The sequence below is a fragment of the Erpetoichthys calabaricus genome, chromosome 3, assembly GCF_900747795.2.
Source record: "Erpetoichthys calabaricus chromosome 3, fErpCal1.3, whole genome shotgun sequence".
Taxonomy (NCBI): domain Eukaryota; kingdom Metazoa; phylum Chordata; class Cladistia; order Polypteriformes; family Polypteridae; genus Erpetoichthys; species Erpetoichthys calabaricus.
In genome coordinates, this window is record NC_041396.2 from 4351755 (window position 1) to 4376129 (window position 24375).

At 39.7% G+C, this 24375-nt stretch overlaps 1 protein-coding gene across 1 annotated transcript; it reads left to right on the top strand.

The window, feature by feature from the left end:
* The first annotated feature begins 2028 nt into the window (after positions 1–2028).
* LOC127526994 (cytosolic phospholipase A2 zeta-like) lies at positions 2029–21220 on the top strand. Its single transcript, XM_051924288.1, has 8 exons — positions 2029–2045; positions 2657–2777; positions 6693–6829; positions 9899–10124; positions 12456–12576; positions 16392–16532; positions 16759–16812; positions 21153–21220. Exons 1-8 carry the CDS (start codon positions 2029–2031, stop codon positions 21218–21220), a joined length of 885 nt encoding a protein of 294 aa, XP_051780248.1.
* Positions 21221–24375: the final 3155 nt, after the last annotated feature.

Sequence of the window (24375 nt, forward strand, 5' to 3'; positions counted from 1 at the left end):
CCGAAGGACTGGAAAATGGCAAATATCATCCCATTATATAAAAAGGGTGACAGGGCAGATCCAAGCAACTATAGGCCAATAAGCTTAACATGCATCACAGGAAAATTAATGGAAGGAATTATTAAGGATAAGATCGAGCAACACCTGGCAAGGACAGGAGTTATTCTAAGCAGTCAGCATGGGTTCAGAAAAGGGAGGTCGTGTTTTACTAACATGCTGGAATTCTATGAGGAGGCAACAAAAGGATACGATCAAAGTGGAGCTTATGATATTATTTATCTGGACTTTCAGAAAGCATTTGATAAGGTGCCACATGAGAGGTTGGGCATCAAATTAAAAGAGGGGGAAGTTCAGGGTGATGTTTGTAGATGGGTGCAGAATTGGCTCAGACACAGGAAGCAGAGGGTGATGGTGCGAGGAACCTCATCAGAACTGGCTGATGTTAAGAGTGGTGTTCCACAGGGGTCAGTGCTAGGGCCACTGCTATTTTTAATATATATATAAATGATTTAGATAGTAATATAAGTAACAAGCTGGTTAAGTTTGCAGATGATACCAAGATAAGAGGATTAGCAGATAATTTGGAATCCATTATATCATTACAGAAGGACTTGGATAGCATACAGGCTTGGGCAGATTTGTGGCAGATGAAATTTAATGTCAGTAAATGTGAAGTATTGCACATTGGAAGTAAAAATGTTAGGTTTGAATACACAATGGGCGGTCGGAAAATCGAGAGTACACCTTATGAGAAGGATTTAGGAGTCATAATGGACTCTAAGCTATCGACTTCCAGACAGTGTTCAGAAGCCATTAAGAAGGCTAACAGAATGTTAGGATATATAGCGCGATGTGTGGAGTACAAGTCCAAGGAGGTTCTGCTCAACCTTTATAATGCACTGGTGAGGCCTCATCTTGAGTACTGTGTGCAGTTTTGTCTCCAGGCTACAAAAAGGACATAGCAGCGCTGGAAAAGGTCCAGAGAAGAGCGACTAGGCTGATTCCAGGGCTAAGGGGTTGAATTATGAGGAAAGATTAAAAGAGCTGAGCCTTTACAGTTTAAGCAAAAGAAGATTAAGAGGTGACATGATCGAAGTGTTTAAAATTATGAAGGGAATTAGTGCAGTGGATCGAGACTGTTATTTTAAAATGAGTTCATCAAGAACACGGGGACACAGTTGGAAACTTGTTAAGGGTAAATTTCACACAAACATTAGGAAGTTTTTCTTTACACAAAGAACGATAGAAACTTGGAATAAGCTACCAATAAGTGTGGTAGACAATAAGACGTTAGGGACTTTCAAAACTCGACTTGATGTTTTCTTGGAAGAAATAAGTGGATCGTACTGACGAAATTTGTTGGGCTGAATGGCCTGTTCTCGTCTAGAGTGTTCTAATTAGTTGCAAGAAAGAAACCAATCCTGGATGGAAAGCTAGTGCATTGTAGGGTACAGCAATGCCATTTTCATTTACTAATTAACCTAACACTCCATAGAGCAGGGTTCTTTGCTTAAAGAAAAAAAAACATGAAAACGCATTTTGAGTTTGTCCAAGAGCATGTGGCAGACTCCCCAAACAAGAAAGGTTTTCTGGCCAGATGAGACTAAAATTGAACTTTTTGGCCATCATCGGAAATATCATGTGTGGTGCAAACCCAAACCTTCCCATCACCTTGAGAACAATATTCCTAAACTGAAGCATGATGGCAACAGCATCATTCTGTGGGAACAGGAAAACTGGTCAGGATTAAAGGAAAGATGGATGGTACTAAATACATGGGCAATTCTTGAGGAAAACCTGCTTCAGTCTGCCAGAGTTTGGAGATGGGGATGAAGGTTCACCTTCCCGCAGGACAATGAATGACCCTGAACATACTACTAAAGCGACACTGGAGTGGTTTAAAGAGAAACATTTCAATGATGTGGAAAGGCCCAGACCTCAATCCAGCGAAGAATCCGTGGCATGATTTGAAGACCCCCACACAACCGACCAAACTTGATGGAGTCGGATCAGTTTTGGCCTTGAGGAATGGGTGAAAATGTCGGGTATGGTGATTAATGGAGGTCAGATGTGCTAAGGTAATAGAGACATTTAATTGCAGCACAATGGGGCTCTACAAAGGAGATACTTTTGGTCCTGAATACCTATGCGCACTCAGGATTTCTGTTTATTTTTGTTTTAATTATTCTTTGCGTCACAATAAATAATATTATGCGCTTTCAGAGGGGTAGGCATGTTGTTGCAAATCAAATCATGCTAAACCCCCCAAAAAATCCATTTTAATTCCAGGTTGTGATGCAATAAAACAGGACAAACTCCAAGGGGGATGAATACTTTTGCAAGGCACTGTATCTGCTACTACTGTTTGAATGCAGATCTACTGATTCCCTGTTCAAATACATTGAAAAAGTCAACAATTTCCAAAGTGGGGAAAATACTTTTTCACATGACTGTATAAAAAAGGTGGTCATTAATTTAATGCCATTGTTTGGTGCCTGAAGAAAACAGTTTCCCAAATGTTACCCGCTTCCCATAAATTGAATAACAAATATCTCAAACATGCCAAGTGTTCTTTTTTCACATTCCCACTCGAACTTGCAATAATTTCACACCATTGTTGCTTCAAGATTCCTTATGAAGTCTTCTCCTATTTTAGCCAACAGGTGCGCTTCTCAAGTCACCTTTCTGATGGAGAACTCTGTGCAGTAGACGCCCGAAAGATGCAGGCCGCTCAAGCCCTGGGACAAATACTGGGAAGAAGTGTCTCCAAAAGTGAGGTAAGAAGAGATGGACAACCACCAGAAATATTTGAAGGCCTTTCCAAACATCTCATGTAGTGTTTTTGGCCTCATTATGGACCTTTAATAATCTTCATATTTTTATTATGGAGTGGTTTTAAGGATTCAGCTTTCCGAGTTTGAATTGGCATATTTCCCCCCTAACCCTGTGGGCTTTCCTCTGAGCACTTAGATACCTCAACAACAGTAAACAGTCTACTTGGGGGAGTTTGCATTTCACTAATATACTGGAATTCTATGAGGAAGCAAAAAAGCAGATGATCAGAGAAGTGCATATACCTGTAAGATCATTTGTCTTGATTTTCAGAAGTCTTTGGAGAAGGCCCCACATGAAAGGTCAGTAATCAAAAGAAAAAAAAGAAGTGGACAATCAATACACTGTGTGAAGTTTAAAAGAATGAGTCTCAACATACTGAAAAAGGTTCGGGGCAGCCACCTGAATATTGTTCCTGGCTGCAAAAGGGTTAAAGTTAACACAACGATGTTGCTTGTTTGAGTTCCCAGAATGAACTGAACTGATCTGACAGAAGGGAGGTTTTATATACTGGAAACTGGAAGTGATGTCATTAGACCGGAATAGGAAGTGACGTCCGTCTGGGCGCCAGAACAGGAAGTGTTGTTAAACCAGGCAGGTTTTCCCGTATTTGGCCTACAGAGATAACAGAAAAGGGTTTAGAGCACCCCGCCACCCCCTGGCCTGGCGGATGATTACCTTCACTTGGTCCACGCAGCTCGCTCCTAGTCGCACTTTTGTGACAGAAGTTAATACAAGTTGGTTTAAATGCTTGAAGCAAAGGGTTGAGCTATAAAGTGATATTAAAAATTATGTCCAGCAGGTGTCATTGCTGGGGCCGCTGCTGTTTTTAATGAACAAAAACAATCTTGACAAGAATAAAAGTAACAAGTTGGTTAAGTATGCAGATGACACCAAGATAGGTGGATTATCAGATAATTTGGAATTCGTGAAATCATCACAGAAGGACTTGGACAGCAGACAAACTTGGGAAGATTTGTGGTAGATGAAGTTTAATGTCAGTAAATGTAAAGTATGTAAAGTATTACACATAGGAAGTAAAACTTTTAGGTTTGAAAACACAATAGGAGGTCTGAAAATCAAGGGTCTGCTTTATGAGAAAGATTTAGGACTCTACACCAGGGGGAGGCAACGTCGGTCCTGGAGTGCCACAGTATGTGCAGGTTTTTGTTCCAACCCAGTTCCTTAACGAGAACTCAATTATTGCTGATGAAGCACATATTGCTTAAGTGACATTTTAATGCTTCATTTTAGTGGTCTCGCTTGTTAAGGTTCTCCAACCTTAATTGCTTATTTCAATCTTAAACTGCTGCATTCAGTGTTTTAATTGCTCCTTATTAGCAATAAGATGTAAAACAGGGGTAGGCAATGTCGGTCCTGGTGAGCTGCAGTGGCTACAGGTTTTCATTTAACCCAATTGCTTAATTAGAAACCAATCATTGCCAATCTCAGACCTTATTTAATTTTATGGCTTGTTAGTCTGTGCAATGTAAGGCTTTTATATCGTAGATTTTTTTCCTTTCCAAGGATATCATCCAAATGATTTGAAGCCTAAAACAGATCATTTTCAGTCTGTCACATTTTCCTATTAAGTGTTTTATTAAATCAAACCGTGCATGATGAACACACACAGATGTAATTAGAAAAAAGCTAGCTGGAGAACTGCTGGCTGCTTTGTCTTTTACATCTTATTGCTAATAAGGAGCAATTAAAACACTGAATGCAGCAGTTTAAGATTGAAACAAGCAATTAAGGTTGGAGAACCTTAACAAGCGAGACCACTAAAATGAAGCATTAAAATGTCACTTAAGCAATATGTGCTTCATCAGCAATAATTGAGTTCTCGCTAAGGAACTGGGTTGGAACAAAAACCTGCACATACTGTGGCACTCCAGGACCGACGTTGCCTACCCCTGCTCTACACCGTCAACTTCCCGACAGTGTTCAGAAGGATTTGTACTCCACACATCAGGGCGCTACATAATCCAACATTCTATTTGCCTTCTAAATGGTTTCTGAATGCTATCTACTTCTACAAACATCACCCTGAACTCCCACTTCTTTTAGTTTGATGCCTTTATCAAATGTTTTCTGAAAGTCCAGATAAATAATATCACATGCTCCACTTTGATCTTACACTTCTGTTTCCTCCTCATTGAATTCCAGCATGTTAGTAAAACATGACCTCCCTCATCTGACCCCATGCTGACTGTTCCTAATGACTCCTGTCCTTGCCAGGTGTTGCTCAATCTTATCCTTAATAATTCCTTCCATTAATTTTCCTGTGATGCATGTTAAGCTTACTGGCCTGTAGTTGTTTGGACTACCCGGTCACCCTGCTATTTTCCAGTCCTTTAGAATCTCCCCAGTGCACAATGATAAAAATATATGTCAAGGCTTTATATCTGTACTTTCTAGCCTCCTTAAAAACTTGAAGGTTAAAATGATCTGTTATGGGTGATTTGTTTGATTTCAGCCATTTAATCTGAGCAGCACTTCTCTCTCTACAATTTCTAAATCACTTAGTGCCTCCTTAGAAGTCCCTGTTACCAGTGGGAGGTTATCCAATTCCTCACTTATGGAGACCTCAGAAAAATGCTTATTTAGAATGTCCGCTATTTCACTGCTTGTATCTTTTAATCCCCCTTTACTATTCCTGATGCACTTCACCTCCTCCTTGACTGTTCTTTTACTATTAAAATACTGAAAGAATTTACCAGCACTAAAAAAGTGCAACTCTTTTGGTCATCTGCCACTTACTAACCAAACTATGTCTTACTTTTAATGCAATTGTTCTAATTATTGAGAATTTACCTCAATAGTTTTAATTAACCCCATGGCCATGAAATCAGCAATCTTCCCCACACTAGGTGCCCTCTTATTATTTCAATCACTCTAAAGAAAAGACAAAGTATAGAAAATATAAAAGCAACATGGCATTTATTAATGTATAAAAATACCAAATAAAAGAAAGGTATAACAGATAACACATATAGCAAAGTCTGGATATAAAAAATCTTAGAAACGCTTACTGAAAATCAGAGATGTCAAGGTGGGGATGTTGTTCTGGGTGGATTTTGATTTAGCTGTTGTTGTTATTCATAGATTATGTTCTCCTATGTTGAGATCAAATCTCTTCCATTGCTACCTCTGTCTTTGCCCTTCTGTTGTCACCTTCTACTGTCCCTTGGACATGCCATATTTATGTTAAAATGCACATGCGGGGTTCCACTCATTTGATTGGCTGGCTGGCTGTCCTTATGATGGATGTCTCTGCTCAACGCCTGTTGACCTTTTTTCCGTACCTCACACTTCTTTCCTTCCCCAGGTTATGTGGCGTCTGGTACTTAAACTAATGAATAGAGATACAGTTATAAACCAACTGAAACAGATGAACTGAAGTTATAATTTAATAGTACAATACAGGAAGTATGTGTGAGAGAGAAATTCTTTCATTGTAAATTGCCTCTGTAGCCAAACTGCTATTAAGAGTCCTGCAAATTCTCCATTCTGGTTTGTCTGTGTAAAAATGAAAACTTAATATAAGAAGCCTGAAGTTCAAAAACTGATGATTTTCTACTCCAGGACAACTGCAAAATCCCTAAGGCATCCCATTATTATTTCTAAGATGCTTGCAGAATTGTAAACATATTTTTCATTGCATATTTTTAGGAGGTGACAAATATGATTGTACAGTCAAAGCAACAGCCAAAGTAAAATTCTGTAAGAGAATCTGTAGAAATCCTGAAGATTTGACTGGCATGAACATTCTTTCAGACTTTTGTTTTAGATGTCCTCTGATGAACTAATCCCATTTATTTCAAACACTTGAACCCTAACTGCTTCCATTTTCATGGCAGGTGCCCACTGTTGCTGTCCTGGGCTCTGGAGGGGGTCTCCGTGCCATGATTAGCTTTCTGGGCTCGATGTCAGGATTCCTCGAGGCGGGATTGCTGGACTGTGTGACGTACCTCTGCGGAGTGTCAGGATCCACCTGGTGAGGGCGCTGGTGTGCTGCTAAAATTCCACATGTAGATTAGAAATGGGCAGCACGATTCACTTTACTGATTTAATTCTCTTTTGTAATTTCCGTGTTAAAGTCAATCAATTGCTTTTACTCTTTTGATTCATCAGTACAGTGGGTTTGGTGGGGCAATGGAGCAACAACAACAATTATTCATATAGCACATTTTCATACAAATGATGTAGCTCAAAGTGATTTACAAGATGAAGAAAGTTTATAAAAAATAATTATAAGATTAGGCAATACTAAATAACAAAGAATAAAGTAAGGTTCGATGTCTGGGAGGAGAGAACAAAGCAAAAAATATACTGTATATATATAAAAAATACTTTTTAAAAACTACGTTTATATTAAGTTAAAAAGTGTAATAAAAAGTAAAAAATAAGTCTGTCATACATCACTCATAAAATAAAAGCGTGGGATAATTATGAAATGCACTATATAATAGATAGATAGATAGATAGATAGATAGATAGATAGATAGATAGATAGATAGATAGATAGATAGATAGATAGATATGAAAGGCACTACAGTATGTAGATCATATGAAATGTGGAAAACTACACAGAGCAGAAAGGCACTATATAACAGACAATCAAATGTGTTGATCGCTGATGGCTATATAGACAAGAAAGGCACTATAGAATACATCAATAGCTAGTTGGAAATGCACTGTATAACTGATAGGTAAGAGCTAGATGGACCAGAAAGGCACTACATAATAGAAAAATAGAAAGAAAATACAATCTGTAATCCCACTACTGACACTGAGTGACAATAAGCAAATCACTTAACCTGCATGTTCTCCAATTGGAAAAAGAAAACAAACAAACAGAAATGCAACTAATTGTATCTCAGATTTTGTAGGTCACCATGGATAAAGTTGTCAGCCAAATAAATAAATGTAAATGTTTTAGCTGATGGTTCTATACTGTAGACAAGAAAGGTACTATATTACAGATAACTAGATAGATAGAGGCGGCACGGTGGCGCAGTGGGTAGCACAGCTGCATCGCAGTTGGGAGATCTGGGGACCCAGGTTTGCTTCCCGGGTCCTCCCTGCGTGGATTTTGCATGTTCTCCCTGTGTCTGCGTGGGTTTCCTCTGGGCGCTCCGGTTTCCTCCCACAGTCCAAAGACATGCAGGTTAGGTGGATTGGCGATTCTAAATTGGCCCTGGTGTGTGCTTGGTGTGTGGGTGTGTTTGTGTGTGTCCTGCAGTGGGTTGGCACCCTGCCCGGGATTGGTTTCTGCCTTGTGCCCTTTGTTGGCTGGGATTGGCTCCAGCAGACCCCCGTGACCCTGTGTTCGGATTCAGCGGGTTGGAAAATGGATGGATGGATAGATAGATAGATATCTAGATAGATTGTATAATTGACCACAGATTATAAAATAGACAGGAAAGGCACTATAGTTTATAAAGATAGGAAATGTGTAATATAACTGACAGCATATATCTGGATAGACAGTAAAGAAACACTATATAGATAGCTAGATAGGCTGTGCACTACATAACTGATAGATGCTTGACATAAGGGGCACTACATGACAGACAGATAGACAGATAGTGCAGTTTGTAATGCGTAGGGTTAATGTGATGACCTTAAATGCAGTGAATATATCTGAACGTGACTAGCAGCAGACATCGTCACTACAGATAACGTGTCTTTGCCTACTTGAAAACCACAGGAGAAACCCTTTCAAGAAAGGCCGCTGTCACATCACTATAATAACAATAAAATTATACAAAATGCCACAGGAAAGGACTAAAATAACTAAAATTATACAGAGATTTAAATATTGAACAATAAAAGAACCAAAATCACAACAGAAGTGATACTTGTTTAATTGAAGTGAAATTGTGAATTACGGAAAAAACATCAATGAAATGAGAATATTTGAGCCATTAAGACCAAAGACTTGACAAGTCCTACCATAGAACAGAACTTGTGTGAGGATCAGATTGATGGGCAAGCTGAACCACTGAATATTTTTTGGCCAAACGAAGTTCAAGAGATAAAAGAGATTTTTTTTTTTTGGATTAGCAAACCAATAGTCAGCTTACTAGATACGGTTGAACACCAGAGAGTTGGCAAAACCAGTAAAGTAAATCAAGTAATTAAGTGAAAATTGTACCTAGATAAACAGAACAAAATGCAATAGTCAGACCAAAGTGGAGATCCTTATCCAAAATAAATAAATAAAAAGCCATGATCACAGACAGCACACACACAGGCTTTGCATGTGTTTAATCGCTAGGACACCCTGCATACCGCACCAACATCTCAAATAGCTGATATACAATGGCATCACATTGACATTTGAGGTCTAGTAGCAGCCACTCACACAACAGGTAAACAGCATGGGCACCACCATTATAATTGAAACCAACTGGCACCAAGACAAGTGAAATGAATCTGACAAAAAGCATCAAAATGATGTTACCACAAACATGACATGAATGCAAACAGTAACTCAAAAGTAATGTGTGAAAAATCAAAAACACCTAATCAAACCACACTGACCTCTAATGAGGCCAACAGAAGCTAACTTCACGGTCAAACTTTGATCACACATTCCTCAAGGAGTCAATAACCAGCTGACTTTTTGATCACTCCCTTCATCTTCTCCAGTTCACGCCTATTCTTGTCTTCTGCGCATGTGGTGAGGGTGCTGCACAGGATGGTGAGGGTTGAGCAGCACTTGCAGTGTACAGAACCAGAGACTGCTCGGGCAAAGCCAGGAGAATCTTTTAGCTCAGCTGATAAGAAACAGCTTCTGAAGGCTGTTGTAATCCAGATGTCATGGGTTTACACCTAGCCACAGTCTGTTACCACAATGCAAATCAATGAACTGAGATGGCTCATGGTGTGTGTGAGTCCATGTCAACACAGCACTATTCATCTTAGCAGCTTTATTCTCCCCTTTCTGTGTAGCCTGCTTTTTGACTTACAATCCTATGCCTGAAGAAGGCAAATCATTTGTCTGTTTTCATTGCACAAATAACCTTCACCTTTTCACTTCAATTTTTGTATTCTTCAGGACAATCAGTTCATTGTACGAAAATGTGGAATGGTCCAGTGACTTTGCTGCCACAATTAGTCAAATCTGCAGTAACCTTGAGGATGCGAATTTTGATTTTGATGATATCATCGATGTCCTCAAGAGAGAAGATCATCTCCTGAAAAGACTGGAGGCAGCTGCTTACAAGGAAGACTACTCAGCCACAGACCTCTGGGGAACGGTGGTTAGCAGAGTTCTTGGAAAGGTAACTTCTGCCATGAACATGTTTGGTGTCTTCTTGAAATTTTGATCTTATTGCACATAGCAATTATTGAAACAACTAAATTACATTTCGCATACAGTTAAGCGAAAATTGTTTTGTCCACCATTTCACTATTGGGCTATGCAAAACTCACTAAAATTAGTTTTATGGAGGCAAAAAGGAAGGGATATTTTCCCTAAGGGTTATTCACAGTCTGCGGTGGATTGGCACCCTGCCCAGGATTGGTTCCCTGCCTTGTGCCCTGTGTTGACTGGGATTGGCTCCAGCAGATCCCCGTGACCCTGTGTTTGGATTCAGCGGGTTGGACAATGGATGGATGGATGGTTATTCACAGTCAAAAGAGATATTTTTGTTACCGCCACCCACATCGTTCATGGTTTCTTCCATATAACTTGATGCTTTCTCATCTGCCTCGTGCACTGCACTTTGTTTTTGCCTCTCATTCCTTTTTTTGGGATCAGAAGTAACATCCTTGGTGCTCTTATGCATTAGTGCCATAAGCCCATCCAAGCCAGGATCCTTCCAGATACTCACAAATCGATCTTAGCACGGGGAAGAGCCTCCAAAGTGCTTTCAGGTAAGTAGCTGTGTCCCCTATTTCCGATCTCTGCACCAGAATAATTTTTCCTTCACTTTTGCATTGAGAAAACAAGGATACAAACAAGCTAAAAGTGAGTGTGCTAAGAGTGCAAATTTCATTTGCTACACAATTTAAAATACGCTTTTTTCTTTGAAGTGAAAATCAAACGTTTTGCTGTGAATTCAGTTATCAGTACAGAGTTACTTCTTTGCACTTGTGGTGGACCTGATATCGTTGATTTCTGCTGATCAGGGTTGTCATTCCAGGACAGGTGTTCCTTTTCACCCAATAAGTTTAACAGTTAGCCTATGACATCATAAACTTGGAATGGAATGTGCTAAGGCATACGATTGTAATCGTTTTGTTATCATTATGATGTTGGTGTAAAGTATCTGTCACACAAAATGTAAGGTGCCCTTTGTAAACGAGGGGAAATTCTCAGAAATGATTAAATAAAAACTTATCATACAATTTACACCAAATCCATTTTAGCCACCACTTGAGACGCAACACACTTGGCCCTGAGCGTCTTCCAAATTCCTGTACTCATTTTTTGTTACAGTATCTAGAGACTCCTGCTATTTGTTTCTGGATTTCTTTCATAGTGGCGAATATTGTTGATCGGTGAAATTCACCAAAGCATTTTTTTGCAGCAAATATTCTGTGTTTGCCAAATAATTTCCTGTGAATTGGACGTGTGGCTGCTTAGGTGAACATTTTTTTTTCCAAGCAAACCATGGTGCTTCACAAGCCCAGCATGACATCACATGCATGCGCAACACTTTCATGCATACATATTGTAATATTGTTGCCAACAACGTGGCAATCACTTAGTCACAAGCTAGTGAAGCACTTGACAGCTCTGAGTAATATCTCTAACTGTCTCTTTACAATGAGAAACCGCGTTCTTCCACTTGTGGTCGTTTCAAATCAACCCACTCCCCGGTTCTTCAATTGCTGTATGTGGGTCATCAGTAAACTTAAAGATAAAAATGGGACCCAAAGCTTCAAACGTTTAGAAACACTGTCAAATTTCCATCTCACATGCATAAAAAATAAATAAATAAATACATGAGAAATATGCAGTGGTTTTATTTGAGGGGTACATTAGTTGGCCATAATGGGAATATTAGGAGTACTGCCTCCAGATATATAACACTGATCCCTGTGCTGTGACAGAGCACACTACATGGCTAATTATGCATGCAAATGTGTCCAGTGATGATCCCCAAACAAGACTTAAAGGAATCACCCCATCAGAAAACACAGGACATGCTGTGAAATAATAAAAACTGAAGATTTAATACTATTTAAAAGGAATTTCATTCTGTATAGTACATAGAGCAACTAACTTGTAGTTAGAATAGAAACTGAGTGTTCGAAACGGCTCCAACGCAAAAAGGTGAAAAGAAGGAGACATGGCACACTGCTGTAAAGACCTTTAGTGTTTTTGCATGATGCCAGATGTGACGTGTCAATGACTGAGATACGGCACAATACTTCCGCTCACATTTTGAAGCCACACAAGTATCAGGACTGCCCACCATTCCATGGCATACTGGGTTGCTGTCACCACTGAACACAATTCTTTCGTCTTTTCCACTGACCTATTTATTGTATGTGGATAGAAAATACATTTACATTTCCACTCAAGTTAATTTAAATGTGATCACTCATGTGCAACAACGTGGACAGGTTGTAACAGAAGAATAAAATCTCATGTTTATTTGCAGGAACACAATCAAAAACTTTCAAAGCAGCAAGAAGCCGTCAAGAATGGGCACAATCCTTACCCGGTGTATGCCGCTATCAATAAGGAGTACTTTGACTGTGACAAGAAGAATAAACACCCAGGTGATTCAATATACGTCATGAAGTATCCTGGCATGCAAATATTCCCGTTATTTTAAATATTTACTAAACAATAACTCAGTTGTCAGCATAGTCATAGAATTTGAATGAGAACATGGTGTGTTTTTTTTTTTAATTTATTACCTATTGTTTTTGTGAAATGATTCTTGACTTGTCTCATGTTTTTCATTGTGAATAATTAGAAGTTTTAATTATTTTTCAAATCATTTGTTTGTTTCCTTTACCTACAAATTGCAGTAATTATGTCTCACGACAGCCAGAGAGTCAGGGAGTTACGTGTATCTCGTTATTCATGTATCTATTTATAAATTGGTGCAACAGAACCATAATTATCTGAATTTGACAGATTCTGATAAAAATTCAATGCATTTGGTTTAATTATTTCCTTATGTCTGTCATGCTCAGTGGACAAAAGATTTCAGAGGGCGACTGGACAAGAAGGGCATAGTCCAAAAAGCAAAGTGAGGGTCAAATCCAGGAGAACAACTCTCAATAACCAAAGCCAAGAATCGCGAGAACAAAATTTAAGTCAATAAAGATCACAGGGAGTTTAAAAACTGGAAAAAGAAAACAAAGAAAAATTGTTAGCAAAGTTTAAATGGTTTTAGAATCTGTGTAGATGGATGAAGAAATATTCCCTTTGATTATCTTTAATCCTGTTGCGTCATTTTTGACAGTCCCATGACATCTGAGGACGTGCTCACTCTGGGATTGTCCTGGCAAAAGGAATCAACAATAGCGCCATAAGAAGGGACAAAATGACGATTGCAATATTGGACTGTTTTTTGAATGCCTCTAAACATGTCACACAAAGGACGTGTACTAAGTGTGCATCAGCTCAGCAGTGAACACTAGTCAGACATTCCTACTGTATTTATGTTATGTTTTGGTGTTTCCATGTTTCTGTTACTGCGGTGGGTTGGCACCCTTCCCGGGATTGGTTCCTGCCTTGTGCCCTGTGTTAGCTAGGATTGGTTCCAGCAGACCCCCGTGACCCTGTGTTCGGATTCAGCGGGTTGGAAAATGGATGGATGGATGTTTCTGTTATACGTAATAATGCTTTTTCTTGTTGAAAAAATTCAACATTTTTGGCTAATTTTTCTGGGTGATAAATGTAACGCTAAGGAAGCAATAGATCAGAATGACAGAACCATAATTATCTGACTTTGACAGGTTTCGATAAAAACTTTGCACATTTGCTGTCATTATTTCGTAATTTGACTTCGCAGCTCCTGACGTTTTGCTTTTTGATTATGGTTCTTGGGTATAATTTAGCTTGAACACCTGTCTGTATAATTTGCAATGATAAAACTTCAGATCAGTATATATATGAACTACAAATGCTGAAGTCCTTAATTAACATATTACAGGTTGAGCTACCTCATACCAGTGAAATACATCATGGCAGACTGAAGAAATCTAACAGAAAGCTTCCTTGTATCAGTTACTTTCATTTATATATAAGGAGTACAAACCATTTCAAACACACCAATCAGCATAGAGATAAATGGTATGGACAAGAAACACACCTCTGCTATTAAGTATTATATAAGGTCCCAAAACAGTTCATTATTAGGTGTTAAGGGTGATACTTGGTTTAAAGAAATAAGACAGCTTAAATATAAACTGTTATCAAGAAAGCAAAATATAAAGTGAAATGTTATGACTGATTTCATCTTACTAATTTAAGTGACATGGTAGCAATGTTAGGATGACCCTGCTAAACTGCAAGGCAGTTTCAAACACAATTTTCTCTTAAATTCAGGCACTGTCTGTCTATAATGCATCAATTAGTAACATACTGTAACTGTAACAGGACCCTGGACGTGGTCCCTTTAATAACACTTACAAAACATCTATAAAGTGGTGCAATGTGACTTACTAACAGAACTTGAATTTGTTACCTTAAGTGGGTGACAGTGTTGTATAAAGTACCCAACGATATGGGTCGAGGTGCCATTCTGGAAAGTGACTCAAGAAAAAGCAACATTTGCACATGAGAAAAACTACTCAAGTACAAGTTTTAAAGTACTGTATCTCATATTAAGTGTACTTAAGTCCATCCATCCATCCATCCATTTTCCAACCCGCTGAATCCGAACACAGGGTCACGGGGGTCTGCTGGAGCCAATCCCAGCCAACACAGGGCACAAGGTAGGAACCAGTCCCGGGCAGGGTGCCAACCCACCGCAGGACACACACAAACACACCCACACACCAAGCACACACTGGGGCCAATTTAGAATCGCCATTCTACCTAACCAGCATGTCTTTGGACTGTGGGAGGAAACCGGAGCGCCCAGAGGAAACCCACGCAGACACGGGGAGAACATGCAAACTCCACGCAGGGAGGACCCGGGAAGCGAACCCAGGACCCCAGATCACCCAACTGCGAGGCAGCAGCGCTACCCACTGCGCCACCGTGCCGCCCTGTACTTAAGTCTCAAAAGTAAATGTGGAATCTCTCTTTAATATACAATAGTCCCCCATTTTCCATGCTTCCCTGCAGATAAGTGAACCCTATATGTAGTCAATCCATGGTGGTTGTGTTCCTGAAAGACTGCGTGCAGGTATTAAAGAAGTGTTGATCCTATGGGAAAAATGGGGTTAGCTTCTGGTGGCATGCAGGCTTGGGAGGAGGACTGGCGTGGGGAGATGGGATCAAATGGACACAATCAGCCCTCTGCTCTCGCTCCTCTCAAAACTTGGTAATGATCCTTGTGCACGTTCACCTACAGAAAACTTGTTTCGACTTTTTAATTTCTGTTTAGTCAAGTTTAATTGGCTTCTATTCACTCCATGAGTGACAGCGGCAGAGCCAATCTGACGAGCTCAGTAAACCATTCAATCAGTAGTAATGACAGGTGGTGTATACAGAGGGTAGTGGCGTAATCACTGAACGTATGACCTACACTTACTGGGAATTACTTATTCGTAAGGAACACTTGCTAGCCCCTGTACCCATAACGAATGGGGTTCAACAATCTACCCATATCACATGTTGACCCGTGTAGCCCCCGGAGATCTAAAGACATCACAGACCTGCTATCACTGCTGCTTGCAAGCCCTCTCTGAATTTTCTTTTCTGCTATGCACAGCCTCGAGTTGGAACAAGGAAACTGCGGTTTTCACAAAATTGGTTACACTTTTGTAGGTGCGGGTAAGGTTACTGTATAAAGAAAATCACCTCGGATATTTTGATAAAACTAACAGGGAGAGGGAGGTTGGATAGTTGGCTGGAGTGGGTGACATCAAAAACTGCGGACATTGGCATCATTCATGCTAAATGCTGTACGACAGGTGGGTGCACAGTTAATGTCTTGATTTTTTTATGCAGTATTTTCAAAATGTGGATAACTGAAATTGCAAGTGGACAATCCATGGTTGTGGGGAACACTATACGTATATTCAAGGAAAAGTTACCTACAACCCAAAAATAATTTATTTTGCTTTCTTTTTGCTTGTAAGCCTCATTACCATCACTAAAGTACAAGCCAAGTAACTGCAGCCTGCAGAGGTGACATTTAGTGACTGCTCAGCTGAATATTTTATAGTACAGTATCCTACACAACAATGCACCGTTGGAAGCTTTTCTTGAAGTATGTAAATATGGAATATCCAAGAGCATTAGGCATAATTGGAAATAAAGTAATGTTATTGGGGTAGAGGGAGCATCAAGCACCAATGCCAAACATCTGGGCAACACCAGTTAACAGAATCCTCACTAACCATCTAGTAATTGTTTTTCTGTTTTCTTCTTCTTCTTCTTCTTGTTTCTTTTTTTTCTCCTCTCTTAGAGATCTGGTTTGAATTTACACCGTATGAATGCGGGTTTCCAAGTTATGGAGCATTTGTTGAAACCAAGATGTTTGGGAGTAAATTTGAGGGGTCGGAAATGAAGGAGTATCATCCTGAACCAAGCATGTATTTGCTGCAAGGTAAGATGTCAGCCTTTAATCATCTGAATTAGGTACTCAGGAATCAACCTGTCCAACCTCAGTCTGCATAGCCAAATGAAATCTGTCAAAAGCAAAAGAGATGTGGGTGCATTGCACTGATTCTATCTGCTTGTAACCTGTTAACAAATAAAAAGTCATTACATTGCAAAGGGAAATGAGTCCAGAAATCATGATCTCCATTTTCTTCCCTTTTTTTCTGTTTCAGGTTTGTGGGGCAGTGCAATGGCAGACATGAAAACCTTAGAGAAATATGTCATCGGTAAATAAAAGAATATGAATGTCTCTTGTTATTGCTGGTTAGGTTCATTCAAAAACTGAACAAATGTCATCAGTGCTGCACCATAACGACTTTCGAGATGGTTGTCGACAAAAGTCGACATCATGGTGTGAAAAGAAACTGTTTCTTGCATGTTGAATTAGCTTCACTCTTGGAGTGAACTTTGTTGGTGGATCATTCCTGGAAAGGGAATTTGTACACAATCTACCTGAACGTGGACTGGTGGAGTCCAAACTTTTTAGAAATGGGTTTGCAACCTTCTCCAACATGGTGAGCATTCACATCTTTTTTAGAATTTTCTTCATTTCTGCATAACTATGACCTCAAACGTATTCAGATTCCTACAAACTACCTAAAAAGAACCCAATGAAACAAATGACCCAAACACATTATACGTGTTCATTTATTTTTCTGATGAAATAATCATTGTAATGTATGAATCTCTGCTTTCAATAACTGGTGTGACCACTTGTGTAGCAATTACTTCAATTAGATGTTTCCAGTGACTGTTGATCAGCCCTGCACATTGGCTTGGAGGAATTTCCTGCCATTCCTCCTTGTAAAACTGCATCAACTATGGGAATGTTTCTTGTGTCAGGTACTTCCAGAATATTTCTAAAGGATTAAGGTCAGGACTTTAACTCAACCTTTCCAAAACATGAACTTTCTTCATTGGTAGAATGACTTGTGTTTCTAAGGAAGGTGTCTGGCTGACTAGTCTATTTTCTCTTAAGCTACAGTTCAAGGAGGAATGCCCTGATGTTTTCCTGTCCTGGTCCAGAAGCAGCAAAGCAGGCCCAACCCATGATATTGCCATCACCATGTTTCACAGACTGAATAAAATTAGAATGCTGGATGGCAATGTTTGCTTTTTGTCAAACATAACATTTTTCCTTCAAGCCAAAATGTCTTCTTTTGAACTTCTGGCTTACTATGTGGTCTAGCAAACTTTAAATGGGCAGCATCATTCTCCTTGGAGGGCAGTGACTGTCTCATTTTAACCTTGCCATGCACATCATTATTGTTCAGTGATCTCCTGATGTTGGGCTCTTTAACAATATCAGTAGTCAATGCAAAAGAGGCTTTAAGCTCCTTAGAAATGATCCTGAGGTTCTTTGTGACCTACCAGAATATTACACGCCTTGCTCTTGGATTGATCTTTATTGTGGTCCACCACTCCTGGAGTTGAATTTGCTCCTTTTGTACACAGTCTACCTGACAGTGGACTGGGGGAATCCAAACATTTTAGAAATGGGTTTGCAACCTTTTCCAACCTGGTGAGCATTAACATCTTTTTATAATTTTCTCCATTTCTGCATAACTATGACCTCAAATATAAGGTTACAGCCTGGTGAGCATCCACAAAGTCCTCAGGAATCTCTTTTGATCGAGCCATGACACAGTTCCACAAACCTGTATGGTGAAAATAAGACTTTGATAGTGAAGACCCAGACTTATGTTCTTCAGGGCAGTATCCCCCACATTCACACCTCATTGTCACCCCATTGATTCAAACAGCAGGCTTCAAATGAACTGGTAATCTTTTCAAGAGAAAGTTTCGTCATGAAGCAAGATAACGACCCTAAACACAAAACTCATTCTACCAAGGAATAGTTAAAGCAGAAGACATTTCATGTTTTAGAATTGTAGCGGGGCTACATAGTAATAGTGTTTTCAATGTATGTGCTGAGTTTGTTTTGTTTCCATCTTCCTGTTTGCTGTTTATAATGTGTGTGTCAATGAATGTTGTCCCCGTAAATACAGAGGGGACGGATTAGGGAGAGAGACCACAGCCCCAAGATGGAAAGCGCCTGTTCACAATCAATTACGTCCGGCTCTTTACTATTTAAACGATCAGGAGGGAAAAGAGAGGAGGAAGGAGAAAAACGGAGATTTCATTTTACGACAATGAACCACCATTACCTGCTATTTTTCACATCGTGCTTTGTATCCAGTTTGTTTTTCATTCCATTGTATTTACATCAGTTCAATCATCACCAGAGACCCTGGGGTTGGACTTCATTATCCACCAAATGCCGAGGAAACATGGTGAGATTGTTCCATTTTTCCGGGAGATTCAAACACATTCATTCTTTGTTGACCAGTCATCCGTATTCAGGACAGTAATATACCCAGACTCAAGCTCACAATCATTGTCATTTCATTATTCATCCATTGTTATTTGTGTTGTGTGTGTTATACGTTACAAGGGCAAGGGAGGGTTTGTTATTGTATATATGGTCTTTTAACGTTGCTGTTTTGGTGGAGGGATATACATATCTATATATATATATATATATATATATATATATATATATATATATATATATATATATATATTTTCTACGTGGGGAATGTGCAGTATTATTTTGTTATTGTTTCATTTAATATATTTATTCACTTATTTGACATACCTGCTTTTGTGTGCTCATGATTCACCGTCGATTGAGGGGAAAATATTATTTGTTAGAGGTACGGCTTGGTATATGTAAGTAATTTATCCAGGCCACAGGTCTTGGTAGTGTAGCTGCCGGCTAGGTGAGGGGTCGGCCGTTACTGAATGGCCAACTCAAAGTCCTGACCTTAGTCCTATAGAAATGTGTACTGTAAGCATTTCATGCAAGGAAGCTCACTGATATCTTTGAGCTATAGCAGTTCTGTAAATAGGAATAGAAGAAAATCCCTCCAAGCTGATATACAGGGCTGATTAACTGTTACAAGAAATGTCTAGCTGAAGTTCTCGCTGCACAAGAGGGTCACACCAGTTATTGAAAGCAAAGATTCACATCCAAATACCGAGGGGAATAAGTATTCATGGTGTCAATTTTTTTCTCCTTTTCTCACATATTTCCAATTCAAGTATATACATGATATTTAGGCCAGGCATTGGTATTAACTCAGCAAAATGACACAGCCAAAAAAATCTTAACATTCCAATCCATAAAAACAAAAATATTGTGCACAATTAATTGAAAAGAGATAGGGAATAAGTATTGAAGCAGACCACTAATGAGTTCTCCTACCTGTGCTAATAAAAGTCAGCGGGGTCAGTGCATGTTGGAAGATTAGTACTATAAAGGGTTGCCACCCTCTGAAAGCAAGTTAACAAATCTGTGCTTCACCACAATCTCAGGATTGAAATTGCTAGAAGACCCTATCTTCTAAAATGAGATGACACCTCGTGACCCCAACACCAACCAGTGGCCAGGAGAAAGACATTCAAATGAAAGTATCCAGTTACAGAGGAATGTAGTTCTCTCCCGTCCAGGTGAAACCTGGGAGTTTTCGATGGTGCCATCAAAGCACGTCAATGACTTGACTTCAATTTTCCGTTTTACAGGTAGGGTGCATATCTGATTCTGAAGCTTTTAAATGTTCATTACTGGCTGCTACTTCTCTTTATGTATCACCTCATGCCATTCCTACTAAAATGTGAGTTTTTAGGTGTGTTCCAATTTAAATCGCATCAAGCACCTATTGCAGTAGCCCATATCCGTCGGTCTTTCCATGTGAAACAACTCATCTGTTGTGGACTAATTTTGTTGAAACACTTATTCTACAACGCAATTTTCTTAAGACAGTTCATTTTTCATTGAGATATTGCGACGTACACAATTTTTAAAGTTCTCCCATTGAAAAGCATTAACAACTTTGCACGCTCATCTATCTTAAAACATTCCCTGGAACTTCATCTACATATTAGTTCAATTTTACCTTGACAGTGGTTACACCAACTTGTATATTTTATATATATTCCTGTTTTTCACCTCCGATAGCCACTACTGATGGCAAACAGATCCTCAGTACAAGTTAGTGAAGCACCAGCACACTGCGTAAATGGATAGGAAGTTGTTGTCAGTGAGTACTTGCACGCACATGGGACAATAGTCCTCCATTGACAAGTCAAGATGGATGTGTACAGGGAAACATATACATCCATAGATTGTTTCTGCTTTCTGAAGTCTTTCCAGTGGCTTGAGTACAAACTGAAGAGAAGCAGTGCATCAGCATCTCAATCCACTGGATGCATTAAGTTGTAACAGGTAAGTTAAATAATTTTCCTAACCATAAAAGTATGAAATGCAAGTATGGAGAATAAGAACTTTATCTAGAAATGAATGAGGTGCCTTCTGGTGTGTAAGCCATTGTGCACATAGCAAATAATTATTTACTTATTATTTACCTTACACTAAACCAACCAAACAGCTCCATTATTTGCAGTTTAGAATGATTTATTATTTCAAAGTGTCATGAGTGTCAGAGAGTCACCCTCCAGGTATGTAGTCTTCCTTCTGTGTATGTGTCTTCTTTTTCCTCCATAGTACTGAGAAACTGCCCACTGAGGGCAACTGACTCTGCCCCTTTCCGTCCTATGGCCAAAAAAGCATGACTGCCCAGACAGAGGTGTCACTTCATGACCAGAAGCCTCATGTATAACACTGTGCGTAGAGTTCACACTAAAACATGGTATACGGACTAAGACAGAAATGTGAGTACGCACAAAACAATCCAGATGCATTAAAACTGTGCATATGCCAAGTTCCATGCACTTCCCCTTTATAAATCCCAATGAACGTCACATTTAACGCACGAGCATGCGCCTACAGCCTCACCCAAACTCCTCCCAGAATTTCACATATTTGAATATCCATCCATCCATCCGTTTTCCAACCCGCTGAATCCGAACACAGGGCCATGGGGGTCTACTGGAGCCAATCCCAGCCGACACAGGGCACAAGGCAGGAACCAATCCCGGGCAGGATGCCAACCCACCGCAGGAAACACACAAACACACCTACACACCAAGCACACACTAGGGCCAATTTAGAATCGCCAGTCCACCTAACCTGCATGTCTTTGGCCTGTGGGAGGAAACTGGAGCGCCCGGAGGAAACCCATGCAGACACGGGGAGAACATGCAAACTCCACGCAGGGAGGACCCGGGAAGCAAACCCACGTCTCCTAACTGCGAGCCAGCAGCGCTACCACTGCGCCACTGTGTATTTGAATATGCAAATAAATATAAATAGCCTCTTCAGTTTGGTGTTTTGCTAAAAGACAATGGTAAAAGCACATGGAAAAAAAAATAATTTCACTGAATATGAAGTGGAGGTCCTACTCAGTGATGTGGAGTCAAGGAAAAACAAACTGTTTGGTGGCTTAGGCAGTGGTATGAGCAACAAAAGGAAACTGATGGAATGACACTCAAAAGTTCAAGTTCAGAAAGTCACACAGTGCTGAAATAAAAAAGAAGTGTTCAGATATTAACGTCGATGTGAAAAGGCGAGTCGTAGCCCACTGTCTGAGTGTCATACGGAAGCGTATTAGGGTACAGAGAAAAGAAAAAAGACAGAAAAAAAGGTCAAAATGCAGACTTTAATCTCAAAATCTCCACTTTAATCTCATAATTTATTTTGTCATTAAAGTAGACCATCGTAAACATCATCTCTAAAATTGATGTTTCATTTACTAGTTTCTTAAATCCCATCATAATTAAAGTAGCATGTAAAATGCTTCGCATTCTGTGTATATTATGTGTGTGAAACAGTATGTGCTTCTTAAATAGGCTTTCTCTTTCACTGACATGAGCACGCAGCCAGTGATCACCACACAGAATACATTATATTCACGATATTACAATACTAAGATGTATCCTTGATATCATTTTCATGATGAAATGCATTAAAACATGTATCAAACATGGGGGCATGGTGGCGCAGTGGTAGCAATGAGCTGGCGCCTTGTCCAGGGATTGTTCCTGCCTCCTGCAAGATTCTTGCTGGGATGTGCGCAACCCTGGATGAAATAATTTAATGCAGCAGTACTGTGTCTATCAAACGTACCAACCCCCAGTCCCTGTCCTTCCATTTTCTTTCTCCAATTAACCAATTGGCACCATATTAGTTCTGTAATAAATGTCAAACCAGTTGTGATTCCACGCACAGATACAATGGGTTAAAATACTCTGAGTGGTGCACTGAGAGTAACAACGCTAAACCAGCTATGATATTTGGAATAGTTTGGCCATTCTGTGCACCATTATATTGTTACAGAATGAATACAATCAAGTGCTTTACATTTGTAAAAAATATGCAATTAATTTCGATATACTTGATAAATCCTGCGCCAATGTGCGAATCTGAAAAAAGGGAGAACACACAGAAACAGCAGCACTGCTTTAATGCTAAGGTGCCACCAGTTTGCAAAACTGAGCAGAAAAGTACGTATGCAAGTTGGGGGCGAGGGGGGCTACAGTGAAAATGTGTGCAGCTTTACACCAAGTTTAGTTTTTATACATCTCAATGTGTGCATGGAAACAGCATACACAAAATTTTTATGTGTACGCACCATTTACAGTATATATGAGGCCCCAAATGACTAGAGACGCGGAACTCCTCTATAACCTGGAGATACCGCGAGAATTAGTTATTTTGTTCAGTTTTTTGACACCACCAAGCATTTGCTTTTGTTTTTCTTTGAAGTAAAGAGGGATGGCTGGATTGGCACCCCAACATTTATTTTGTCGAGACTGTCATTCCCTTGGATGACCATGACAGTCAGTATAATTTACTACAGACATCCCAGTGACAGCGACAGTCCCAATTTCAGGCTGCGCGTCCCGATAAATGACTGAAGAATATCAAAATGTCGCCGTTTGAACAGTCTGCCCTCCTAATAAGACATTGCTCTGCTGACACAAGCATCCTCATGATACATGTAGAAGGGGCATGAAACCCCATAATCCCCTCATGTTATAAATGAATAATAGCACAATCAAAACTCTGACAAGAAAAGCTTCATTAACAACTTGTTTTGAATTTGAACAGCGTGGCGAGGATGACTAAAAAGCAGACAAAGACAAACAGCACTGTCATTTATCTGTGTCCACATCAAGCACTGTGTGGATTCCTAGGAGTTCATTGTGTCAAAGGTTTTTTTTTTCTGCACCCTGATCGCTGTCAGAGCACAATGAGATAAAGCAGACATTAAACTAACGAGGGCCATACATTCTACACAAGTGTCCCAGTTTGGAACTTTGAAAATCTATTCACCTTATAATTTACCATCAGAGTGCCACCTTCCCCAGGTATCCATGAGCCACTCACTGTAATAAAGTTTACCGTTCACTTCTGTTATACCCTAACGTTTGTCGAAACTGAACAGCTTTGCATGTCTCATTCCATGAAAATGACAATGGCTAGACATGCTCCAAGCAAAGAAGGAGTTAATTACTCAAGTTTTCTTTTAAAGTTATGTTAATCACCACTTGCAAATTGTCACTGTACGTGGACATGGGGTGAGTGGCCCCTGTGCTGGACTAGCAGCACATTAAGGGCTACAGCACCTGCAAAGCCCACCTGAATGTTACACCACACATCCATTGCTAACTTGTTTTCTGTCGGTGCTGGTCTTAGTGATAATTCGGCAGGTCTTGTTGAGGGCATGGATGGACTCGTGACCAATGGGCAGTCCATATTCTCCCATGGAGCAGCATAGAGCGAGTTCTGCTATTCTTAATATTTGAGGTTGTACACCCCAGGTTGC